We start from the raw sequence: 27,121 nt of genomic DNA, 5'->3' as shown, positions 1-27,121 counted from the left end.
CCTAGAAGAAGAGATGGGGCAAATCTTGGATTAAAAAAAAATAATAATACATTTTAAAAAATGCTTCCATTACTTACCCTGTACAACAATATTTTTTCATGTGTAATTATATGTTTTTATTATTTATTTAATTTTAGTCTCATGTCTATAGACGCCCATTTCCGCCAGAAAAAAAGGGGAAAAAAAGGTCGGACACTTCTTAACGGCGGTCTGTTTGACAGATGCTGGCGTGACGCATGTTTATTTATTTATTTATTTTTAATCTTTTATTTATATACATTCTCGAACAGGAAAACGTCTGGCATTCTTCAGAAAACATTGTCTTGATACATTTTAAACAAGAACATTTGCAAGGCTTTTTCAAAAATGTCTTAGAAAAATTGCTTTGGCGTGACGCATGTGCAGTACGGCGATGAGTGCAGATGGACTTCCGTATACGTTTTGGGCAACGTCCAGCTACCGTAAACTGAAGCACTTTAAAAGTGCGCCCTCTGGCGGCACAAAGGCACGTCGCCCTAATTGAATTCACCGCGTGTGTGTGCGAGCGAGAGGAGCTTCTTCCATGGTGCCTTGCTCTCCTGTCAGCACAATGGCCGCGCTTGAGGGAGGGAAGCGTCTTCGCCCCTTCGCGGATTAAGGAACGATGAGGAGGAAAGGTAGGAGCTTCGTCGTCGTGTCACCAACATTAACAGTCATCCTCCCATCACTTCAAGATTTTTGTAATCCACGCGAGGCGTTCACGATTTATTCAAGTTGAACGCGGCCACGGGTGGTTTTTACCTGCGACACGATAACGCGCGTGAAATCAGGACTCTGATCACATGACCCCGTGCAAAATGCCATTTTAAATGGACAAAAACACATTTATAAGATTAGAACGGTATTGTAGTATATGTGTGATAATAGAATAGCCGGGGCAGCCCATCACTGGCTAAAAGAACAGGGCTGGGTGCCTCCGTGTGCACAGCTGGATGAAGCCTTGCTTTACACGACTTGCATGCACCACGCATGCAAACACACATGCTTCGCGCGTGGGATATTGATCAGGATGGTCAATCGGATCAGCGTGATTTGTCCGCCTCTTGACAGAATTTGTATTGCAGGTGTTTAAAATAAAGTGTGGAGTATTGTGCACACTGGTGTAATGTACTGGAGAATAGACCCCCCCCATGCAATCACCTCTCACTCCCATCACCCACCCTATCCAATGTACTTTATTTCAATATCTGTGCCGTTACCACCCCTATTTTAAGATATCTGGTACATCTCAAGATATATTCATGGAGGCTGCCGATACCAGCCACCGATACCAATCACTGAAGGCAAACAAAATCTGACATTGTTCTCTGCAGTAGTTGGTGCTATAGTACGGTAGTTTGACACATCGGCGAATCATCATCTGCGTCAGATAGAAAGGTCTTTTCTCACAAATTTTTGTCATATATATCAAAAGTACTCGAGGTATTGGTACTCGGTATCGGTGAGTACTCAAAGAGTGAATACTCTTACTGGTATCAAACAACCCTAGTAGCAATCTGACTGTATGGAAAAATGGAGGGGAAAATGCATTCGTTTGTACATAAATCTATAATTTTGTATTGTTTATATTCAATGGTGGGCAAAGTATGGCCCGCGGGCCACATGCAGCCAGCTCAATTCAATAATTAAGGAGCAGGTGAGCTCGAATCGAAAGAGCAACCGTTTTAATTCCTTTTGAAATATAAATTAATTTTACTTTTTATTTTCCATTAATTGTATTGAATAATAGGTTAGTTGGTTTAGGCTAAATAATCAAATAAGTAACTGATATTTATCTTAAAAAAAGAAGAAGCAATTTTACTTATGAAGTCAATATTTTGGTAGTTATTTTATTAAATAATAATAATAATAATAATAATAATAATTATTATTATTATTATTATAATAATATATATCTTTTAAATCAGAGATGCAAATACATTTTTGTCGTTGGATTTTTTTTGCGCTGATTCCGAATCGCCCTCATTTTTTTCTCCAACAAATCAGGTTTTCAAAATAATAATAATAATAATAATAATAATAATAATAATAATAATAATAGTAAAAATAATAAGTGTAAGGTGGAATTTTTTTCCTGAAACTTCATAGCTATAAATTACGATACATGGTAAAAATCTGTATTAAAACCAAAAAAAGGACTATATCTCAATAACTTGATGTGCTCGAAGAAAAGTAAAGACATTTTTGAAATCAGTGTAAAAAATACATTTAGGGACACATAAAGCCATCTCTGATTAAAATTTGCCGTTGACCAGTGTAATAAAAGCTACAGGAAGGAAGGCAGAGAGCGCATGGGCTCATAAGTATGGGGGTTGTGGTGCGGGGCGGGGTGGTGTACAGGTGCCATGGCAACCAGGCCTCAGCATGTGATGATGTGTGAAGCTGATCCGGGTCATTTAAGGTGCCGGAATTGTATTAAAAAAATCTCACATTCCAAACCTGACTTGGACTCTCTCTTGGCACTGTTTGGAGGCCAAACGTGACTGGAGTTAAAGAACCCTGTTTCAGTTCTTATGTCGTTACATATAGGGAGGCACAGCATTGCACCTGGTTAGTGTTGCTGCCACATAAACACAAGTTGGTGTTTTCCTCTGTGGTGTTTACATGTTCTCCCCTTGCTGCGTGTGTTAAAAAAAACGTTTGAGCAACATTCATGCATGGTATCACATGTGAACACAGATTTGACGCCGCACCTCTTGTGCTTTTTTCTTTGGCGTCTTTGCATCATTTATCCCCAAAATACAAAACTCCAGCATCAACATGCAGCATATGTCAGCACTTGTTATCAAATATAAGGTAGCGTGGTTTATTGTCTTGTTTGTTTGTTGCCGTTTTGTAATGAGGCCCGGTGTCCTATTTGGAAGTCTGCCCCACTAGGGGTCGAATCTCGGTTCTGACCTTCCTTACTGGCGTTTGCTTGTTGTCCCCAAAATTTTGTCATTCCAAAAATCTCATCACGTAACGTGTCCGATCGAAACTGGACTGGATCATCACATCACAACAACAACAACAAAATCTCACTCACACCTGCACATTGAGCCACTGAACGCAACGGGAAGCTGCGACCCTCTTTCAAGATATGAGGCTTCACAATCAGTACATTGTACCACATTACGTTAATGAACCTACTAAAACATGGCCCGATTGTCAAGGAAGAAGCAGTTTGCCACAAAGAGAGGAAGTGGGTGAGAATTAAGGAGAGTAGAGACTCAGCACGCTTCACGATTTTATCCGCCGGTACGTCTGAATTTATAAACATAGTCAAGTGTTGTTTTAAGACACGTCGTCAGACGTAGTTTAATTATAAGGTTCCTTGACACAAATTTTTTTGCTTCTTTGACAACTCTCAATTGTCCATCGGTGTCAACATGAGTGTGATGTGCTTTTGGTGTATATGTGCCCTGTGATGGGCTAGCGTCTGTCCATGGTTGCGCTCCATCTCTTCTGCAAAAGTCAACTAGGATAAGCTTCACCTCGCCTGTCACTCTAATGAGGACAAATGCTTTAAAAAAATGGATGAATGGATGCTTTACAGTTGGTAATGTATTAGTACACTTGTATGAGAGTTAAACATGTTAAAATATTCTTTAAAGAGGGCATATTACGCAAACTTGATTTTTTTAATTGCTTGTATACAAATACTTGTGTCCCTGGAGTTTCTGCTGAAATTTAACAACCTCACTCCTGCTATCAGATTGAAGGAAAAAGTAAGCAGAGAGTTTGGTCGGATGCACAGATCACCGATAGCTAATAGCGTTAGCTTCCGAAAAGCAGCACATACTTAATTGCTCGATGAAGTTAGCACTAGTTGTGCTTTTCATGTGTCCATGTTATAAAAATATATTTCTTTGTATGCATAAAATGTATTCCATGTTAATTATAACCTCTAATAATCTGTTGTTTTAGTATGACGATAAAAAGTGGGCCTTGTTTCTCTCTCTTCGTTTCTCTGATATTGTATTATCAATTTGCTGTGAGACGAAGGAAGATGTCTGTGGTTGGGGGGGGGGTTCACCAGTTGCATGAAGCGGATGAGAACTGCTTGTTCATGTGTTCATCCCCGAAGGAGAAATAGTCAGAACCTTCTTAGAAAGTAGCCGTCAAGTCGGATTTGAACTGTCTCCTTGCATGCACGTTTTTATTAAATTGCGTCTCTTTTTATTCGTCTCTCATCTACTACATTTTCCCCCTGGCAGTCCATGTTCCACATACACACAGTGTAGCGTATGAATTGCTGTCTCCATGAGGAAAAGTGTTTATGGGGGCTTGCTTATTTTTGCTCTGCCAGCGAAAGTTGAAGACGCTAGTTAGCTAGCTATAGTCGGGTTACAAAAGTCGGATTGCCATTGACCCAGCAGAAAATGCTGCACGGTATACAGTCGCTCAGTCGCTCATACTGCATGCCTTAAATCAGGCGAGTCAAGAATTAAGGTGTGTAAAATTACATGCTGTCTTTTAGACCCTGGAACAGATTATTTCCATTATCTCCTATGGGAAAAATTGTTTTAGTTTTGCATTAGCGGTCCCACTGTACATCTAATGCTAACATTGGAATACTGCACTGGTGCTAATCTGCTTATTGTTGAATGCGGTTATGGTAAATGCTGTTCACATGGCTTAGTGTCAGAATTATTGCTGTCCATGTAAAATGTATCCACTAAATCAGTGTTTCTCAATCTTTATTGAGCCAATGCACGTATTTCATATCAGAAAGAAATATCACGGCGCACCACTTAGCAAAACGATTCACAAAAAGTGGCTACGGTGTCATTATGTGCCCTCTGTCATCTAGTGGAAGCACAATTTATTGTTTTGCCTGTTACTACACATGGTTGGCATAAATAAATAAATATTAGAAAATATATATTTTTTGCCAGACTAATTGACATTGTATGATTTCCCACGGCGCACCTGATGATCTCTCATGGCACACTAGTATGTTACAGTACACTGGTTGAGAATCACTGCACCAAATCATAGCTCAGAGAGACAAATCTGGACCTTGTCGCGCATAATACTTGTACAGTACTACACAAATAATGTGCATTTTGTCTTTTGGAAGGCCGCCTGACGAGTGGATGTGCTCATGCATGGCGACGGCAGCTCCTCAGCCGCTCAATAAACGCACTAATGAGTGTTTGTTTTACATTAGTGTCACTTTCTCGCTCCTCACTCTCTTCCCGGCGCACTCGACCGCACACATCCGCACTCATGCATCACCGGACATCATGCTGTGTACTATTGTAAATGTCTCAAAGGAAAACTAGCATTCTAGGGCTGTTGTTTTTTTGGGGGGGGAAGAGAGAGAGAGGGAGAGAGAGATAGAGAGAGAGAGATTTGACATTCAGAGACCGGAAAGTGCATCAGGAGTCCCAATGTCATTATTATTAATTAATCTGTCAGTTTGTAAGCGATAGTTTTTCTTCCCCTGTGGCGGCCATTTTTTCCACTTGGCCTGCTTCAACGCCACCTCTTCCTTGGCCCACATTCTACTTCCTCTGGCCCAGAGGTCAGCACCCGCGAGGGTGCGATGCGTGGCCATTGTGCATGCTGTAACACATTCAGCCCCCGCTCGCATGCGCGCAAACAAGTCGATCTTGCACATCTCTCAGTTTGATTGATTGTTATTGCTTAATTGGGGCTCCCCTGCTTCCGGCGTTGCCACGGCAACAGTGGATGCTCCAGATGTCAGCCCAGATGAGACATAGACACTAAATGTAATGAAATGGCACCGCATACGATTTCTAATTCAGTTCTATTCTCTTCATTTCATTGTTTCTCTTGGCTGCACTGCGATATGTGTATGTGGATGTTACATCTTTCATCCAATCAGATTTCAGACTACTTTTTGCCATTTAATCTTCCCAGAGCCTTCAGAATCTGTAGTGCTGGCCGATGTAACTTCTTAACCTATACTAGCAATGGGACTGTTTCTCAGATTTCAAATTAATCTCAGAGGGTCAGCTAGCTAGATCACAATGTCAACTTTTTCCTGCCCTATGATTGGTTGTTCAGTATAAAACAAGTTTGACAAGCAAAAAACAACTATCGATCTGCACACATTAATACATTTAATAAACATCATCTCTGGTGACTATGATGTCGTTTTTGTCATGGTATTAGATAAATATTGATTGATTATCCAGATCTGCTCCAGATTTACATGGGACAGTTGCGTGCTGTTATATTGAGTTTTTGTATCATATATTAATATTGATATTTTCCACAATTACAACATGATATTGGTATTGGGATTAAGATGTGGATTAAAATTGGAACTCCATTGAAGGCCCAGGTACCATAAATTCATGAGTCGCCGCTGCTGCACAATCTACAAAAGAAGACGAGTCTGCTTTTTCAAAATAATTACTTGAATCATTTTGAATGCAAGCAAAATAAGACAGCCACTTAATGGGAAGGAGCATATCCAAACAGAGATGATGATCATCAATCATTTGTGAGCAAATTGTATCGAGAAGAATTTCCTACATACAAGACTGGGCTTGTAATGGTGATAGATGGGCAGTTGCTATGACAACGGCGGAGAGACAGCGTAATGAACAGTCGTGGATGGCCAAGCAGCGGGGCATCAGCATGTACGCAAATGGAAAGGGAGGCCTGGACGAGTCTGGACAGATCATTAGAAATGACTGTGTGTCCGTCCGCATGAGATGAATAAAACATGAGTGTCATTAAACGCACACTTGAACCTCGTGCCTGCTGCAGTCAAACATCTGTGCCTTTTTGGGAGGGGGGGTTCTAATTTAAATCGTATTTACCTACTTCCTTTGTGTTGACAAGTCAGAATTAAGATTGTAATGTAAATGCTGTAGGAGCTTTCCTGTAATGCACTTACCATCGCTACCATTACGTACAACTGCACAATGTGATGATTTGGACTTCAATGGCTGTTTTGCTTGACACTTATTTGGACAATTAGGGTGACGGTGTGAAGTTACGGACTGGTTTCACGCCTGTATTAGGGTTTGAACTACAGCAAGTGTATGGATTTTAATCTTGGGTTATGGTTAATTTTGGATTAGGATTTCAAACCAGGTTATTGTTTCAAAATATTGTGAGGATTTCAAGGAAGAAGTGAAGTTTTGAGTTAGGGTTTGAAATTAGGATTTCTAAACCAGCGTTAAGGTTTCAAGTTGAAGTTCAAATTGGGGTTTCAAGCCGATGTTATAGTTTCATATTTGGTCTAGGGTTTCAAATTAGGTGTATGATTTTGACTGAAGGTTCCAAATTGGGATTTCAAAACATAGGGATTGAGGATAATGAGAGGGTTTCAAATTAAATTATTAATTAATTAATTCAGGTTTCTTGTCAGGGTTAAGGTTTCAAGTCATTGTTAAGGCTTCAAATGAAGGGTAGGGTTTTAAGTTGGTGGTTCAAATTTAGGTTTGAAACCAGGGTTTGGGACAATTATTTTCTTCTAAAGTGGAAATCAACCCAAACATATTTTTTTCAAGAATATGTTCCCAGCAGGCCCACTAGTTGAAGCACAGCATTCTGATTAATATTGCGTTTGTGGGATATGAGTTAAGCAGCAAAATCCAAACCTTTTTAGCCATCTCAGGGGGCAGCCATTTTGTCACTTCTGTCGACTGAAAATGACATCAAAGTTGCGTCGGGCTCAGGTAACGACCAATCACGGCTCAGCTGCAGAAAACAGGTCAGCCGTGATTGGTCGTTACCTGAGCCCTGAACAGTTGTGATGTCATTTTCAGTTGACAGAAGTAACAAAATGGCCGCCCCCTGAGATGGCTAAAAACGGCTGGATTAACTCTAATTCCACAAACGCAATATGTATCAGAATGCCTTGTTTCAACTAGTGGGCTTGCATAGATCATATTCTTGAAAAAATATATTTGGGTTGACTTCCCTCTAAGTAACTAGTTAACAAGAAGTTAAAAAAGTCAGGTTGCACTAAATGTTATTATTTACATGAGTTTAATCTTAATTAAGGGGGGTGACAGATTGCTTCATTTTTTTAAAACTCATTCGATGTTTCATTTTCTTGCAGTGCATGACCATTATGACTCAAAATCTACACAGACAAAGAAAAAACAAAGTTCTAAGCAAATTATTGGATTGATATTGTGATGGTAAGCTAAAAATGACTTGAGCAATTATGCGATTAGGATAAGGAAATATAGCTGTGCAAATGTAGCTTGTTTTATTGTACCAGTTTTGATGGTGCTGTTGTGGGCGTGTGCGTGTGTGTGTGTGTCCATGTGTGTGTGTCCGTGTTTCAGGTCAGGTCGGTTGCCAAAGAAGTTGTACAAGGTTGTAGTCATTGGCTGTGGATTCCTGAGGTCTTTTATAGGCCTGTTTCCATAGCAACCTCCTGGTCCTCCCGAGGACCGCCGCCAAACGTTTCACCCCCTTCCTCCACACAGAGAAAGTGACCCCGTGAACGTCACTAGAATGGACACCGAGTCGACCCACTCGGGCTACTCCAGCCGCTCGGGGAGATCAAACCGGCACGGGTGAGTTTCCTGTCGGTTCTTTTGTTTATTTGGGCCTCCCAATCGCTTTGATGAGTTGGTCAAGTGCGGGAGGCGGTAGACAGACAGTCATGTGATTTTGGGTCGTCACAGCTCGGCGACTGATGAGCTCGGTCTGAAATGCTAATGAGAGAACTATTTGAGTTTAATCTTGACGTCCCCCTGCAAGATGAAATGAATATATTGCCATAGTCAATTCCTATTTTTTGAAATGTTTTTTAAAATTCCTGAATCCTGTTTTCCATTTTTTTAGATAGCCACACAGCTCAATTTGTTTTGGTGACATTTGGCTTTGACCACAGGTGAAAAATAAATTTGCAACTAACCACGAGTCATCACGATGATAGGACTTGATGAGAGTGTTTCATGTCTGTTTTGTAGGATTTCTGTCCCTAAATATAGATTGCAATGAATAACACATGTGTGCTTGATACTATCCAAAAGATCAAAAAATATTTATATATGTAACAAACCACATCGATTCATACATCATATAAAATGACTTGATGAGCGCAACCCATGTCTGTAATTATTTTGTAATTCTGTCCTGACATATTGAGTGAATCGAATAAGCTTTTTGCTTGAAAATGTCCCCAATCCAGTGGCAAGGTCAAAAACCAATATGCATCAAACCCTATCATAATTCCTTCTCATGTCCACAGCTGTCATGTAATATTGTTGCTAAATGATTTATTTGAAGTATTTTAAGCAAAAATGTGAAATAAATATGTGGGGAAAAAAACGAATTTACATCCAACCAAAAAAAATGTTTTTTTGAATGTCCAAAATCTCAGTATTATGGCGGGTGAGAGCGCTGACGTTCCCTTGACCTCACACCATCTTTTTCGTCCTCCATCCAGCGAGAGAGGCCGCGAACGTCACAAGGCCTGTGGCAGTAAAGACAGCAGCCGCTCTGAAAAGTCGGTCATCATCAATCCCCCGGAGACGTCCTCCCAGGATTCGCCAGTGCACAATGGCGAGCCCCTGCCGGGAGAGCCCTTGCCAGGGGCGGATCCTGGCGAAGATGGCCAGGTATTAGACAAAAGTGCATCAAAGTGTGCATGGGAGTTCTTTAATCACAATGCTTACTTAATCCAGTTCAACATTTCAGTAACATATACAATAGTGTCAAGGGATCACGGAGGATTATTGTTGCTCTTGCGCAGCTTGACCCGTATATTAGAACCACCATATATTTGAACCATATATAGACAGATTGTTATTTTCTATGCACGGTTTGCGATGTTGTGATTTCACTGTGTACAAAAAATACCCGTACATGGAGGAAACGTCCAAAACAAAAATGACCATCGCAATGAGTCTGTGTATCTTAGATGACAAGGCAGTTACAGTATAACAAGTGACGCAATATAACCAGCGTCTGCGTAACAAGCTTATTCACACCATTGGGGAAAAACAGGATTTTCTTTGTGAGTTTTATTTAAAGGGTATCATGCATGAGTTCTTGCCCGCAGTGTTGTTGTCATCACAAAGGTTGTCACCCAGCGTCTGGGCTGAGGAAACAAATGAGATTTAAAGTGGTAATTAGTGACGCTTAAGAAGGGCCAGCCTGCAGTTATTTTTTGTTTGTTTGTGTCGTGAGTGCTGCTCGGCGCCTTCATCGGGCTTTTTGGGGCTTTGACTTTATGTTTAATAAGCAGAATTCATCCATTCATCATTTTAAACTAATCCTTTATTTGTTGATATGTTATATTATAGTACGGTATATTATTGAATTATTGTATTTTATTCATTGTTGAAAAAGAAAATAAAGAGGATAGGGCCACAAATAGCGAAAATTGGCATATAATTGACGACCGTGGAAGTGCATTGGGATTTTTTAAATTTAATTCTTTTTAATCCAAAATGTTGAGAAAACCTCCAATTAGTGTTTTCGGTGAAAAACGGAGATTGGCTCTACCCCTCAAAAAGCAAAAAATTGAAAATATTGGAAAACATATATATATATATATATATATATATATATATATATATTCACCTGTTTGTGTGTTTCAATTTTTTGCTTTTTGAGGGGTAGAGCCAATCTCCGTTTTTCACAGTTTTTTATATATAGCAAAAAGCAAAAAATTGAAAATATTGGAAAATATATATATATATATATATATATATATATATATATATATATATATATATATATATATATATATATATATATATATATATATATATATATATATATATTCACCTGTTTGTGTGTTTCAATTTTTTGCTTTTTGAGGGGTAGAGCCAATCTCCGTTTTTCACAGTTTTATATATATCTCATAACCTTTCTATGCTCATAATTCAATAAAATTAAATTGGTGTGTGTTTGGCCACAATATTAGGAACATCTACACAGTGATATTCAGTACAATAGCTGTTTCACAGATGGATGAGTCATGAATTTATTTCGATTGTTGCTGTCAGAGATGTAGTCATTGGACTAAATGTTTATTCTTGTTGTATTCTAAGTGTTGTTGAACAGCACTGCATCATACTGAGAGCTATTTGTAATGTTTTGGTTACATTATTTAGCTAACTGGGGGGGGGGTCATAATATTAGAAATAGCTCTCAGAATGAAACCGTTTAAAGTCCTATCACAATAATAAGCGTACTGTTATATTAATGCCTCTCTAATGCATAGGACATGCATCAAATAGCTGGATGGAGATAGTGCAGGTGTATCAGTGAGATAATAATATATCCATCCAGACTTTGTGAAGAATTCCAGGACACGACCTATTTTTCCTACTCCTGCCTCCTCCAAGACAAAACACACATTCCAGGATGTCATGTGACTCATAGCCATAGCCAGCTCGTAGCTTCCGTTCTTTGTCTGAATTGTAAGGTAATATGTGCCTGACAGGTCTTCCATCACCTTCGGCAGGTTGTTCACCGTTTCTTCGCATTAGAGCTCACGTAAGGAGCTCCCGTGTAAAGAGGGAGTCACACATTCTTACTGCCTTAGATCAGTTTTCGGCACTTTGAGGAAAGCTGATAGGAATAATCTGCCATGTTCACACGCGCGTCACTGACGCGAGGCCAGCAGCGCTCTGGTCTCTTGCTGCTTTGTGAGCCTTGGATGTTGTGACTTGATGCCAGAGGGCAGCAGATTGGGTTTCCTGGCAGCGCGGGCTCCAACTAAATTGAAAGCACATACGGTAATCCCTTTTTGACTGGGGACTCTCATGCCTTGCTTATTTGCATGTACTATATAAACTATTGGTGCGGCACGGTGGTCGACTGTTTAGCATGTCCGCCTCACAGTGCGGAGGTATAAGGGGGATAGCGGTAGGTTCCAGCACGCCTGCAACCCTCGTGGGGATAAGCGGTTTGGACAATGGATGGAGGGATATAAAATATTAAGATGGGGGGCTTGGATGTAACATGATTCAGCAAATTATTGTATCATTGATGATATGATGTTGTGAATTAAGATCAATACAGTAAAGTATTGTATTAATAATCGAATATTGTATGGTATTGTAATAAAATTGATGCAGGAAAGTTTGTTGTCATTAAAGTGGAAGTCAACGCAACATTTTTTTCAAGAATTTATTCTATGCAGGCCCACTTGTTGAAACAAGGAATTCTGATTATTATTGCATTTGTGGAATATGAGGTAAGCAGCAAAATCCACTCGACCAATCACAGCTCACCATTTTCTGAAGCTGAGCCATGATTGGTTATTATCTGAGCCCTGAGCAACTGTGATGTCATCTTCAGTCGACAGAAATGACAAAATGGCCGCCCCCTGAGCTGCTTAACTCATATTCCACAAACGCAATATTAATCCGAATACCTTGTTTCAACAAGTGGGCCTGCATCAAAAAATGTTTTGGGGGGATTCTGGAACGATTTAAGGCATCTCTGTTCATTTCAATCGGCAAAGGTGTTTTGAGTTGCAATTGTGGGCACAGAATGAATCAAACTCATATCTCAAGGCACCACTCCACACATTGCATTGCTATGATGACATATATAAATATACTGTAAAAATGGTGTACCACGAGTTCCTCTATGGGCCTGTCGTGTCACCACAACAAAATGTACAATAACTATAGAAGGCCTTTTGTCTGACAGGTGCGGTGACTGATACCGCGTTAACCTCTAAGGTCACCAGTGAGGCTTATGGCTTGTGTTTGTGAATGTATGCAAGTGGCCATAGTGCAGTATCGGACTGGGTCTGACACTGTAGTAATTCCTTCTTGAGCCTTTCTGTCCACTCTTTGCATTAGCGTAGCGATCCGGCGGCCTGATTAGTGCAGCGATAATCTTGAGGATTAATCCTCGGAGAGTTAATGGCGGCAGTGTATTAGCTCTGTCAGAGGGTTATTGTTTAGCAGCTTCATGACCTGGTCACATGAACGCTTGTTTTTGAGACCACTTTGGTTGAGAAAAGCTTGTGGATTGATTGCTCCAGTCTGACGCTGATACAGCAAACTTTAAAGTATTCATGAATTGATTTGGTATTGTGATGTATTATTTTTACAGCAAAGTCTGTTGTGTTATGATACGGTATCGTGATACAATATCGATACTGAAAAGTATTGCATTATGAATTACACGATTTTGTGTCTTGATATACTGTATTTACAGTCTGCTACAACAAAGTATTGTGTCATATGTGGTATGTTGTCATTGTGACACATAATCGATATGGTACAATATCTGTACTGCTGAATATTGCATCATCAGTGGTAGGCATCGGCCGATATTAGAATCTGACGGTATGATAAACGTGAGCAAAAATATCGCGGTATAGCAATATTCAAGTCACTGCTCTAAAATGACCTCTTTTTAAAAAATATATATATTTGGGTAAATAAAAACAGCATTTTTTTCCACTGAACACAATCTACTTTATTTAAAAAATAACAATAATATTTGGTAAAGAAGAAATGGTACCATGTTAAGTTACAATAAATTAATGTTAACGTTCTTTTTCTATTTTAATTCTTCTTAGTAAATCACAGTGTCCCATCACTGGCGGGCTATTTTAGGAACAGACCCGTAGGCTACTCATGTTGTCCATGGGGCTAACTAGTACCCATTGGCACAATTTTTCTTTTTTTTTCAGGACAGTGCACATTATTAGAGCAAAAAGGCATCCATGTTTTGCAATGTATGTTTCATCTTGCTCCCTCCCTCCAGCTGCTCTGCTCAAGAGAAGGAGAAAAAAAGTTAATTGGATGCAAAGAACTTCAAAGAGGTGGCGCATTTATTTGACTCTTCAAGCAGCCAATCATATTGTGCCATGTTTAGTCGTCCCCTCAAAAAAGAATAAAAGAGCTCATTACCGGTGACAGCCAGTATTAGCGGTTATTGAAACCTTGACTTTTTAAAACCATGGTAAGCAGTCAAACCGGTAATCAGCCGATAGGCATGATTGAGTATCGTAATATTTTTATGCCCACTACAAATTGTTGTATTATAAATGGTACGATATGGTATAATTTCAATGAATTATAATATATTACAATATAATTGTTAATGACATGATATGGAATATTGATTGAATTTTTAATATTTTTGTTCTAATTTGTTTACAACTTTGCTGCAGTTTCACAAACTTTTTTTTTTTTTATCTTTATGTTATATTTTTGTAAACAACTCAGGCGCTAGTACACCTCCTTTTTAATTTTTTTATGTTTTATAGTTTAGTTTAAAGATGTTTATAACTCTGCTTCAGCTTTCGAGGTTTTTTATTTTCTTCTCTTTTTTGTAAATGACTCGAGGGACTAGTGCACCTGCTCTATTATTTATTTTTTTTGTTTAAAATATGTTTAATATTTTGCTGCTGTTTACTTTGAAGTGTGAAATACAATGTTAAATAATTTATTATGTTACAGAGACATGGCCTCTGTGATCCCTTTTTTTTTACAGAAATCCTTAGTCTGGATTAAACCATATTATATGAATACAATGTCATGGTGAGTTAACCAAATTATTCCCAAACAAATATATTCAAGTCATCTGGTGCAAATTCTTCTATTTTTAATATCGCAATATATATCGCAAACCCCCCAAAAATCGCAATGTCATTTTTTTCCAATATTGTGCAGCCCTAAAATCTGGTATTATGTTGTACTGCAAGTACTGCAATATGATACAGCAACATCATTATGTTGTTCTCATCTTGGCCTTCGATATGAATGTGCTCCCTTTTTGGATGTCAATGCCCATCCTCGCCTGAATGTCATTTTAAAGCTCCACATCCTTTTGTGTCTATCGCTGTCTAGCCAATTCGCCGTGATAGGATACTACCTTTTAGCAGCCAGTTTATAGGCATCTTGGTTTCCATGGTAACATACACACATCAGTAGATTGTATGCTTCTTCTGTGCATTTGTAAATGGTCTTGGTCTTTCACTTGTCTAGCGTAGCTTTCCCACCTATTAAACGCACTCAAAGCGCTTCACACTGATTCGCATTCACCTTCTGATGGCGCAGCATCAGGAGAAACTGGGGGTTCACTATCTTGCTCAAGGACACATGGTCACAAGGCTTGGGAGGAGACAACCACTCTACCCTTGTAGGATGCATTGTTTAAAACACTACGTCTGAGGGAATGAAATGAGCATTAAAAGAGACACGCATGCAGTAGTCGACCTTCACATTCATGCATGAAATCTCCGCTTCTCCCTGCCCCCATTTGCTGCACCATCGAGGAATTCATTAAGCATGGACCTAAATGGAGGACTTTCAAGACTTTCAAGCAACATTTTGCAGTGCTCTTATAGTACACACTCAAAATGGACACCCAATCATATCTTGCTTTTCTCATGTGCTCACGTGTTGAGTGAATTATTCAGCGCTTCTTCACACTGACGAGACAGCGAATAGCTAATGAGAAGAGTGACAATCGAAAAGTGTTTGTGGTGCAGATATGATAAGATGATGAAGACGAAGAAGAATGTGACTCTAATATATTGTGACAGGTGAGGGAAGAGTTGATCTATTTGTGTACGTTGTTGTAAGTTATGTCAGCCTGTGCGTCCTCCTGTGTGCATGCCGCCCTACATTACTTCAAAGCATGTTTGAAGACTTCATATTATGAAGGCCCAAAATGTCTGGTGATAGTAGGAGAGAGTGAAATCAGTTCTAAATACACGTGCGAAAACACATTTAAGACAGAATAATGGAAGGAGATAAATAATTCTGAAAAATGTATTTTTTTTAAGTTGGATTTTTGCTTTGCAACAAATGACTATTTACGCAATTATACCTCAGTCAAATGTCATCAAGATTGTAAAAGCAAGTTGGGTTTTATTAACATCCAGATTTTTTTTTTTATTGGAGCCAGTGTGACGAAATTTGAAAATGTATTTATTGTTTATGCCTTACAGGTGGTCATTCTCTCAAGAATCTTCTGCTCTTGTCCAAGCCCCCAACCCGCCCCCATCTTTTTTTAAAGGCCAATGCAATTTAACCGTTAATCTTTCGGATTTAAGTACTTTGTGATTATGTGACTTAAAGTGGAAGTCAACGCCAACATTTTTTTTCAAGAATATGTTCTAGGCAAGCCCATTAGTTGAAACAGGGCATTCTGATCAATATTGCGTTTGTGGAATAAGTGTTAATCCAATAGTTTTTCGCCATCTCTGGTGGCGGCCATTTTTCCACTTCTGTCGACCGAAAATGACATCACAACTGCTCACAATGACCAATCACGGCTCAGATTCAGAAAACAGGTCAGCCGCGATCGGTCGTTGTGAGCAGCTGTGATGTTATTTTCAGTCGACAGAAGACAAAATGGCCGCCTCCAGAGATGGCTAAAAACGAATGCATTTTGCTGCTTAACTAATATTCCACAAACGCAAAATTAATCAGAATACCGCGTTTCAACTAGTGGGCCTGCTGGGAACATATTCTTGAAAAAAAAATATGTTTGGGTTGACTTCCCTTTTAAGGCGTGAGTTGAAGGGCTTCATGTAGTGCTTTGCTGCCATCTTGTGGCATTTTGCATTTCGAGGAAGAGCTCGGTCCCTATCCTCCGCAAAGAGTTGTGGAATACTGGAATCTAAAATGCAAAAATGAGCCCTTCAGGTCAGAATTTCACAGCAAAGATGTTTGAAATACTCAAATGAAGATGTCTCGCTCACCTCTAGGATGACAACTGGGGGGAAACCACCACCGCAGTGACTGGCACCTCCGAGCTAAGCATTTCCCAGGAGGAAGTGGTTGGCTTGGGCAAGGGCATACAGGACCGGACCCGAGGCTTCCGCCGCTACCTCCCCTTAGCTGTGGGCCTGTGTGGGGGTCTGCTGGTGCTGGCCACCCCGCTGGTCTTCCTACTCCTCCCTGTAATAATGTGGCCCGAAAGATTGCAGCCTTGCGGCGCCGCCTGCGAGGGTCTCTTCCTGTCCCTCTCTTTCAAGCTCCTCATGCTCCTCACGGCCATCTGGGCACTGTTTCTGCGGCCAGCCCGCGCCAGCCTGCCGAGAGTGTGCGCGTGCCGGGCCTTCCTCACCACGCTCACACTACTGCTCACCATGTCCTACTGGCTTTTCTACGGTGTCAGGATCCTCGACGCACAGGTGAACGCAATATTGTGGAAGTCAATCCAAATATATATTTTTTATAAGAATATGTTCTATGCAAGCCCACTAGTTGAAACAGGGCATTGTGATAAATATTGCGTTTGTGGAATAAGTTTGTGGAATCGCGGCTGACCTGTTTTCTGAATCTGAGCCGTGATTGGTCGTTGCGAGCAGTTGTGATGTCATTTTCAGTCGACAGAAGACAAAATGGCCGCCCCAGAGATGGCTAAAAACGAGTGCATTTTGCTGCTTGATTTATATTCCACAAATGCAAAATGAATCAGAATGCCGTGTTTCAACTTGTGGGCCTGTTGGGAACATATTCTTGACAAAAATATGTTTGGGTTGACTTCCGCTTTAAGCTAAACGGACTTACTGTGTTTGTTTGAAATACACAAAGTGTACTTGTCTTTGTGTCATATTTAGTCTGACCGTAAACATCTTGAAGCCTCCTTTTTGAAGAATTGTTCACTATCTGGCAAACTTTGGCTTGCTGTCAAGTGAGTTGAGTTGACTGCCACCGCACAGCGCTTATATCACATATCTTTGCTTGCGAATCAAAGCAAAAACTGGCCTAACAACGGCTTGTATCTGCCAAAGGTTTTATAACACAAATTACCCTGAAAAAAGACTTTATGTGCCTTGGAGGTGTTTAATTGTCGTCAGATTATAGTTGTTACTTTTGCCAAATTTTACAGAGCAATGTTTCCTTTTCAATGCTTATTAGCATTGCAGTTTTCTTCTTTGCTAGTGGTACCCATCTTGGATGGTACCATGAAACCCCAGAGAAACTTCCTTGTTGACTTGAGCTGAGTTGTGTTGAAGTGGAACGCGGTATACACCACATGGTTTTCTGACAAATATTTTGGCAGCTGTCACACTTATGCTAAACAATGAGCACCACGTCATTATCTCATGTTGTGGTAAATTTCCACAATGAATGAGTGCGCCCTACCTACATCAAGTTGTTCTAGTGGAGTCACCATAATTACATGTATAGTTACAGGAATCCGTCATCAGCACTTTCTATTTGATTTGAATGGCGTGGTTAAATATGTCCTGTGCTCCATTACAGGATGAGGACTACCACGGCGTGGTCCAGTTCGCCGTGTCTCTGGTGGACTCCCAACTCTTTGTGCACTACCTGGCGGTGGTGCTGTTGGAGCTCCGCCACCTGCGACCGTGCTACAGCGTGTGCGTCATCCGGTCCACCGACGGAGAGACGCGTCACTACAACATTGGACAGCTCAGGTACATCGAAGCTCCGACGGAAGTGTGCTTTTAACCGTCCAGGGCTATGTTTAGCTGTGAAGGCCCTCTTTGCCATTGTGAGGTCTTTCCCTTACTTTACAACTCACCAAATTTTGCAGCATGGTGGAATTGTACATTCAGAAGGAGTTTAGCCCCAGAAGCTAGTTCCTCTTAGCCAACATAGAATTTGGGCAAGCTTCTCTCTCAAGAGTAGAGGCACAAAAAAGTCTGAAAACGCCATTCCTGAAAGCACACGGGAAGTCTGCCATCTTGGTTTGAAGCAACCATTTTTGGGTCAATTTAGCCATTTCCAAGGGTCCTTCAAAGTGGGATTTAGCCTAGATATTGAGTCTGGTTGTTACTAAATTTGCAGCACTTTACAGATAAATGATGCTAACTTGTAAATATTTTGGGGTTTTTGTAAAGTGTAGGACTTTGGTATGAAAGAACTGGACCTCATGCCCATTAACAGATTGCGAGCCATTCTCTACATTCCACTACTACTTCTACTTCAATATGTTCCTCTATTTACACTTGTGTAAAGCATAAAGGCCAGGTGTCCCAATACCTTTGCCCATATCGTGTGTGTACTTGGAGGCCCATATCAGAGAGATGAAAGTGGCATAACTAGTAACCGAGTCAGTCAGCGTCCTTGTCTAGTTTGCCTCGGGCGGGATATTCTAGAGGGAGTTGCGTGAACACAGCTGTCAGAGTGTCAGGTTCATCAGATAGACATTTATGAAAACCAGACAAAATAAGGAGATGAAGACACTCTCTTTGAATTTTATGCTTGCAAGGAGAACAGAGAAGAACCGTACAATACAATTCTTACAGGCGTTCTAAAAAAAAAGTCTCTCCGTCTCCCTTCTTTTTATTCTCACATCCCTACATACATGGGCGTTCCAATTCTAAAGGACGGGGTGAGCAAAAGAGCAATTGGAACGTCTTGTTCTTGTCTGTCTATGTGTCTGCATGTGGGTGGAAAATTACTCAATACGTGTGTGGTAAGACATGAGTAGAGAAATCAACAATGTGGCAGGAAATTTCAGCAATCGCCTTCATATTAGCAATCGTTAGCGTGACTTCACCTGACCTCCTCGCGGTTAGTTTATGAAAGCGTCATGAGCAGCAAATGTATGATCATCAAATGATTCGAATGATTATATCAATAATTATTCCCACACAGAGTTTCGTTTCTCATCTGATCAAGTGTGTGGATGCATCATGAGTGGGAGACAATAAAAGAGGGGAAAAGAGGGATATATGAGTAAAGGTATTGGTACTCAGATGCCTTTATATATACAGTACAGTACAGAACAGAAACGAATGGGTCTTCCCCAAAGTTGGAAGCATACAATTATCCAAAATGAAGACTTGAAAGGGCGCATTGTGGAAAATGTATTTTTTCATTTGTATACAAATAGTTGGGTCTCTGGAGTGCCGGCCCAACGCTCTGCCTTCTAGAAATTGTGCTGTACCTCTTGGGGTACATTGACAAAAGCGACTCACGACATGTTATTTCTACTTTAAGAACTAAAGGCGATGGTCCCTAATGATTCATTAAGTGATTCAGAGGTGAGTCCAAGGCCATCCTAAGCATTAAAACACATGAGTAGTGGGGCAGTAAGCAGGGACCATTGACAGAAGTCGTTACGTTTTACGGTGTGAATCACCAGCACCTGTGTCTCTTTTGTGTCCCGCAGCATTCAGAACGCAGCCCTGACCGTCTTGGAGTATTACTACCGAGATTTCCCGCTCCACAACCCGGCGCTCCTCTCGGCCTCCAAGCACCGCGCCGCCAAGCACCTGGCCGGATTAAAAGTCTACAACGTCGACGGTAGGCACGGCTCATTCATAATAAAAAAAAAACAAAACGTGAGCATTTTGATTTGCTCTGGTCGGCTCTTGTCGTTACGTCATACAGGAGAAACTCTCACCGAGTTTTCAAGGCTGCGACTGTCATCATAATACCATTACCAGCCAAGATTCAAACGCTTAACCTCAGAACTTTAGCAGAAATGCTATCCACCAGGACACCGTCAAGTGCAACGTTTTAAACGCAATTAAAATTTTTAGTTGTGATCTTGTGCTCTCCTTGTCCACTTCTTCTGTAAGCAGCTTTGAGAAGGAGACTGAGAAGGTTGCTGCAGGAGAGTAAGTATCGCACTGTAAAGCTCCTCCCTTCCCTTGCAAGGCACTTTACAAAGCACAGGAAGCGGCAGCATAGATCACTCAGAAAGCTTTTGTGCTTGACATAATGATTACACTAACACGATCACAATTTGATATTTGTGTTATGGCCGGATCGATTAACCGTCCGATGCTAGCTCTTTTTAAATCTGATTTTTTTTCTTTTTTACACATCATCACATTACAAAATAAGACAAAGATAATGACATTGAAACATCCCCCTCGCCCCAAAAAGTCTGCAAAAATCAGCCGATTTTTGCCGATTTTCACGTCTGTTGTAAAGTTAAAGTTAATAGTGCCTGCAATTCATATTGTTGCTAGCATTAAGGCAACAAAAATAAGTTATTTTATTCATTATATATTTTTGTAATTAATCTGCCAATGATTCAATTATCAGATTTTATTTTTCTTCCTCATATCGAAATCGGCCTCAAAAAAATGTACCGGTTTCTCGGTATGGTGCTAATTTGTGTCACCACCTGTAGTTAAGAGATGCTGCACTGTTGGCTATCACCCCACAAATGCACAAGGCTTTCGTGATGCTCGCATCCAAGATCGGCGTCCTCGTCGGCCCTCCCCCCTTTTCAACAGAAAGGCCTCTAGGGGGTGGCGGGATCTGAAGCCTTAAATAATTCATCAGAGAAGCGCTCATTCCTCACATACTCCCACTTCAGCTCCTCTCGTTTCCCATTTTTTACCTTCTTTTTTTTTTTTCTTTTTTGTTGCATTTACCCTCTTTCTCACCTGCACGAATGTGCTTTCACACACATGCAAATCAAGTTAATGATTCCGATTTTATGCTACAGATTTTCCCCCGCTTCTACCCCATCCCCCAAACATGCTGGTGTACTTATCACCCTCCTAATGATGAGCTCCGCTGCTCCACTGCATGAGCTCATGTCGTGCAAAGCTGCACAGTCACACAACTGTCTTCATATTGGATGAAGTGCACCACCATGAATCTTTCATCTGCGTGTCCCTAAAAAGATTTTTGCATCGAGGGAGGCCTTTTTTCCTTGAAATCTATCATTCAAACGTACTACTATATTGTATGTAAATACAGTATACATTAGCAATTCATCTTTTTATTTCTGTTCATAGTAATTAAGTGATTGATTGAATATAGAACTCGATATATTTCTAAAATAAATACATATCACATGTACAGTATTGTAATGTAATAAAAAAGAACTGTAGATTTTTGTAAATTAGTATTACTTTATTTATGAATTACTATTATTATATGTATAATCATTAAATGTAAATTCCTAATAAATGTATCTTTCATTACTTACAAATTAATTGATTAGTTAATTGTTTTATCAATACATGAATGGTATGCATAACATGCAGAAAAATATTTGATGCTATAATTCTCTGAATAAATGTATCATTTAAATTTGATATATATTTCAATGTGTAAAAGTATCTATTTTAATCGTAATTAATTTATACTAATATTAATTATTATTATAATTCTTTAATAGATATGTTATGTATTAAACTATGCATTTAATATCATGTAATTTAAGATGCTGCAATTTGCAGTTGAAGTAAAAATTATTTGAAATATATGTCAAAGCATATTAATTACAATTTTAATTTTGATGTATTAATAATGACAATATCAGCTTAAATATATTTTGTGTGGAAAACATTACATTTGGGGCGGCACGGTGGTCGACTGGTTAGCACGTCCGCCTCACAGTTCAGAGGTCGTGGGTTCGATCCCGGCTCCGGCCTCCCTGTGTGGAGTTTGCATGTTCTCCCCGTGCCTGCGTGGGTTTTCTCCGGGCACTCCGGTTTCCTCCCACATTCCAAAAACATGCATGGTAAGTTGATTGGATACTCTAAATTGCCCCTAGGTGTGATTGTGAGTGCGGATGTTTGTCTCTGTGTGCCCTGCGATTGGCTGGCAACCAGTTCAGGGTGTCCCCCACCTACTGCCCAAAGACAGCTGGGATAGGCTCCAGCACGCCCCGCGACCCTTGTGAGGAGAAGCGGTACAGATAATGGATGGATGGGACATTACATTTGATGTGGTTTTACATGTCTGTAATTTTCTTGTAATGTAAAATTTGAATAATTTGTACTTCATGTTTGAATGCAAACTATTGTTTTGGTTTCACGATTCGGAATTTAATATTAATGTCTTAACTTTTAATTATTAGGATTTTTACTTCTACTGGTACTTTTCATTCTGATTTCATGTTAATGTATAAATAGCTATACATCAATAACATCATATAGTAATTCTAATTTAAATTCATTCGCTGAATGATTTTCGATGACAGAGACAAACGTTAATCCAGAAAATTACAGTCTAGGCTTGTTAAATGTTCATCTTGGACAAGGTTATCAATTCCTAAATACATGTTTTCAAATGGCTTACATACCGGAAGTTTTTTTTTTTTCATGTATCAGTGTGAAGGTCGACACTCTCCTTTGTTCTCCACACGAAGCCACGGCCCATTAATCTGCGAGCGCTCACTTCCTCGGGCTCAAGGTGATATCATCAATTCAGCCCTTGTCCTCACTCTTCTTTTTGAGCGCAGCTCCGGGGAGCGCGGCGGGCGCACAGCCTGCTAATGGAAACCAGTCCCAGGCCATGATCGCAGCCGCCGCCAAACGCAAAGATAGCGCCCATAACGAGCTGTACTACGAGGAGGCCGACTACGAGAGACGAGTACGCAAACGCAAAGCCAGGTAAACCAAAGACAATGTTTTCTTGTGGACGTCTGTCATGAAATGCAGTGAACTCACTTTCAATACAAATAATAAAGTGAGACTATAGAAAAAAACATTTTGTAGTTTTAGCCCACCCACATGCTTTAAACCACATTTAAATTTGGTCAGTTACACATTCCTGCTTTAAGCAACGGATATTTGAATACAAACGGTGGAGCAACACCTGCAGACACACACTATCCCAATACCCAGAGGCAAATATTCTTTATCGTCTACGAAAAATGACTAATATGTTTGCAGCTTACTGAATCACGAAGCGTCATGGTGACATTTGATTGTGTCTGCTTGACTGTATTGTACTCCCCCCAGTGGCCAAAGCGAGCACACCAGAAGGAGCAACACAATGAGTTGAATTGAAGCATTAAATCCTGATGCACAAGCTGTTCAATTATTTACATTTAGTATTATTATGGTATTACCGTTTTTCCAGACTATACGTCGCTACGGAGTACAAGTCGCACCAGCCATAAAATGCATAATACAGAAGAAAAAAACATATAACGTCGCACTGGAGTTGAAGTCAAAATGTAATGCAGGTTTATATGCAGCCTTAGAACGCCCTCCTGTGGTTGTTTGGTGTATTGTTTGCTGACCTTGAAAAGGAAAGGGATACGATGTACCAGGTGTGTGTTTTCCCGGGCCACCTCCTTAATGTGTTAATAATTTCACACATAAGTCGCCCCCACGGCCAAACTATGAAAAAAAACCACGAGTCATAGTCCGGTAAATACGGTACTCTGTTTTTCATCGAGAACAATATCATAGAGTGCTATTATTCTCGTTTATAGAAAAAAATTAACTCTTCACCCTTCATTAACTATTCACGTCCTTGGTCAGGTTGGTGGTGGCGGTGGAGGAGGCTTTTACGCACGTGCGGCGCATGAAGAAAGAGGACGAGCGCGCCACGCCTTCAGACATCATGGATGTGCGGGAAGCGGCTCTGGCCATTTTCCCCTCAATGGCCCGCGCCCTGCAGAAGTACCTCCGCACCACCAGGAGGCAGCAGTGTCACAGCATGGAGAGTATCCAGAAGCACTTGGCCTTCTGTCTCATCAATAACATGAGCCCCAAGGTAAAGTTTTGTTTCTTGGTTTTTATTCTCCTTATGTCGTTGCTGGCTCTCCTTAGTAGGGACCAGGTACCAAAGTAGGGCCTCTATTAGGGGTATGATGACCACCCTCTGTTTACTATGCTGCTAAAGTTAATTGTTTTTATATACTCACTGCTTAAGCGTTTTCAAAAATATTTTTACAATCGTTATCTTCTTCTAGATTTGCTGCCCCCAAAATTTGGTACCACAGTTGCACGACCCCCACCCCCTGGGGGAGGGCGACAGTTGAGTTGTCAAGGTGCCTGGTACAGTTATTCAAAGCTATACTATTGATTGAAGACATATGTTTTTTGTCATTATTTATTTATTACTATTCTCTTTTAATCAAAATTTGGTGCGCTCAAAAATTTGGTTTATGGGGTGACTGGCTCTCAAACCTGGGGGGGCAAAGGCAGTTGACTCTGTCAAGGTTTCAAATAATTGTAATTGTACTGCATTTTAAAAATGTATAGGTATGGATATGTATACTGTATTTTTATGATTTTATTACTTTTTTTACTTTGGAATTTTGGCTCGCCCCAAAATTTGGTACCTATAGTGAAAAAAATCGTCTACCACCACACCCTATGCACCCCCTCCGCTGTTGATGCTGTCAAGGTACCTGCTGCGACCCTTGTGAGGATAAGCAGTTTGGAATAGATGGATGGTTTAAGCAATTTGTTTAAATAGGGGGGGGTCCATACTGGGGGAGGTTACCAGCCGAGATCCAATATATTGGCCATTAACCAATATATCAACCAATAGTGGACACTTAGATTTTTGGTTCGGCACCTGTGAATTAAATTTCTGGTGGATTTTTAAAAAATTTTTTTAAAAACTTTTTTGGGGTGGAGGGGATATTGGAAAACGCATATTCGCAAATTGTACCCACTTAATCAATAGTTTTTGGGTTTAAAAGAAAAAAAAAAAATTAAATTTATTCCATTGATAACATATTTCCAGTCTGGGGTGACATACAGTATGTATCTTTACCCACTGGCTTTTGTTAAAAGTTATAAAAGTAATGCGCAGTAGCTCTAATTCAATGAAATAGATAGGGCCAAGGTGGGTCACAACATTCTAGCGCCTCAAGCTGGCCGTTAATCAACGACAGACAGATGCGACATCGGCTCCATGGTGAAACCATCTCCTTTGCCCTGCCCGCTCTTTTGATCACTGTACCCTGCTGAAACTCCAAACATAATAGTCACATATTGACACCATGGCTACAAAAAAACGACGTAAAAGTGTATGTTTTGTCTGGTTCCATGTCACCAGGCCTTCCTGGAGACGTACCTGTCTCCTGGCCCCACCCTGCAGTACGGCCCCGAGCGCTGGATGGCCGACCAGTGGACGCTGGTGAGCGAGGCGTCGGTAACGAGCGGCGTCAAGGACGGCAGCGACTTTGTGCTCAGGTGCCTCGACTTCAATCTCGCCGTCACCGCCAAGAGCATCCCGTACATCCGAGTGAGTGAGGAGTACGTCGACCCCAAATCGCACAAGTTCGTGCTTCTGCTCCAGTCGGAAACTTCGGTGTAACAGCCGTTTGCTTGGACTCTTACAATTACAGTACTGCATTTACCTTCTCAAAAAGGCTGTTGTATTTTTTTTTTTTTGGTTCATCTTTTGCTTACATAATCTGACAGGAAGATACCTGGATTTTCTATCTTGACATCCTGTATGCACTAAAAGACTCATTGTTGTTTGCATGTGGACGAATGTGATTACAAAAATTGTTTTTATGGGAGACATTCGACAAACGCGTGGGTGGAAAAATAACAAAAACCCGACTGCTGGTTTTGAATTAGCAGTTGGTTTACAGTATGTACAGTATTTATACGTGAATGTGCATTATTCCCTGCATACCTTTTATATTAAAATTGTGCATTGCTTGGATTTTAACTTTGATTTGTTTGCTTTCTGCAGGCAAAGATTGTGAATTTGTATATGATATCAAACACTGGAATAACCACAGTCGATGTTTCATATATCTGAGTGTGTTCTATTCTGTTTTTTAATGACATTTTTATATCCAAAAGTATTACAACACTTCTCAGCAGCATGAGACTTAACATTATACAGTGAATGAATAGTCAGTGAACAGGGAACATTAAAATGCAAACAAAAAAAGGTTTTATTTTTTTTAATTTATTTTTTATTTTTTTACCATATGTTTTATGGATCTAATCCAATCGTGCGCTGTTTGGATCACAGTAGTCAGCATGAGCGTCTCACTGCTGCTCCCTATTGACCACTTTGACAAACTGCACGCCAAACGATGTTAACGTGCAAGGAAAAGTTGTTTTTAAATTTAATATTGGCATTTCACTGTCATGTCCTGTTGTCACTGATGTAGTTTAGTCGTTTTTTTAATGTTGATGACCGTACATACTTTGTCTTGACTTTAACACTTATCACAAATTGTGTATGTGTGTGTGTACTGTATGTGTGAGTTATGCATTTGTTATGAAGCCTCTTTTGTACTACTGAACTTCGTCACAGAAGCTGTGTCCAAGTTGCATTTGTTAAAAAAATAAGCTAAATAAAAAGCATTTGTACTGATATTTTTGAGCATTACATTTTTTAAAATCATTTTCCTATACAAGGCTTTTATTTGTAGAAATTGTTGTTCTATATTCATAATATAAATGCGCATTTAAATCAAGAAAAACAAATACATACTTTTTAGAGGGCCAATTCCTACCTATTTTGTATATTAATCATCATTTTTGATTGCTCCTTATGTA

At 40.1% G+C, this 27,121-nt stretch overlaps 1 protein-coding gene and 1 long non-coding RNA gene across 4 annotated transcripts; one reads left to right on the top strand and one right to left on the bottom strand.

Annotated features, from left to right (window-relative positions):
* Positions 1 to 444: 444 nt before the first annotated feature.
* Positions 445 to 26,938, top strand: LOC147136374 (vang-like protein 1). Of its 2 annotated transcripts, XM_086051456.1 has the most exons (10): positions 445 to 656; positions 8,301 to 8,534; positions 9,413 to 9,584; positions 16,664 to 17,092; positions 18,171 to 18,346; positions 20,050 to 20,183; positions 20,465 to 20,500; positions 23,092 to 23,242; positions 24,122 to 24,356; positions 25,653 to 26,938. In XM_086051456.1, exons 2-10 carry the CDS (start codon positions 8,473 to 8,475, stop codon positions 25,911 to 25,913), a joined length of 1,656 nt encoding a protein of 551 aa, XP_085907582.1. In that variant the 5' UTR covers positions 445 to 656; positions 8,301 to 8,472; the 3' UTR covers positions 25,914 to 26,938. The 2 variants fall into 2 exon arrangements, with proteins under 2 accessions (XP_085907582.1, XP_085907581.1); XM_086051455.1 differs by lacking the exon at positions 20,465 to 20,500.
* On the bottom strand, positions 9,223 to 20,500 carry LOC147136375 (uncharacterized). Of its 2 annotated transcripts, none has more exons than XR_015089532.1 (2): positions 16,658 to 20,500; positions 9,223 to 9,567 (listed from the first exon to the last, which is right to left on the bottom strand). It is a non-coding gene; the product is annotated as an uncharacterized LOC147136375 (long non-coding RNA). The 2 variants fall into 2 exon arrangements; XR_015089533.1 differs by having other exon boundaries at positions 20,020 to 20,500.
* Positions 26,939 to 27,121: the final 183 nt, after the last annotated feature.

This window comes from Filicampus tigris, chromosome 14 (assembly GCF_054856515.1).
Source record: "Filicampus tigris isolate MCC_2025a chromosome 14, RoL_Ftig_1.0, whole genome shotgun sequence".
In the NCBI taxonomy this organism is placed as follows: domain Eukaryota; kingdom Metazoa; phylum Chordata; class Actinopteri; order Syngnathiformes; family Syngnathidae; genus Filicampus; species Filicampus tigris.
The sequence above is the reverse complement of the archived record's forward strand: the minus strand, read 5'-3'. Positions and strand labels throughout refer to the sequence as shown.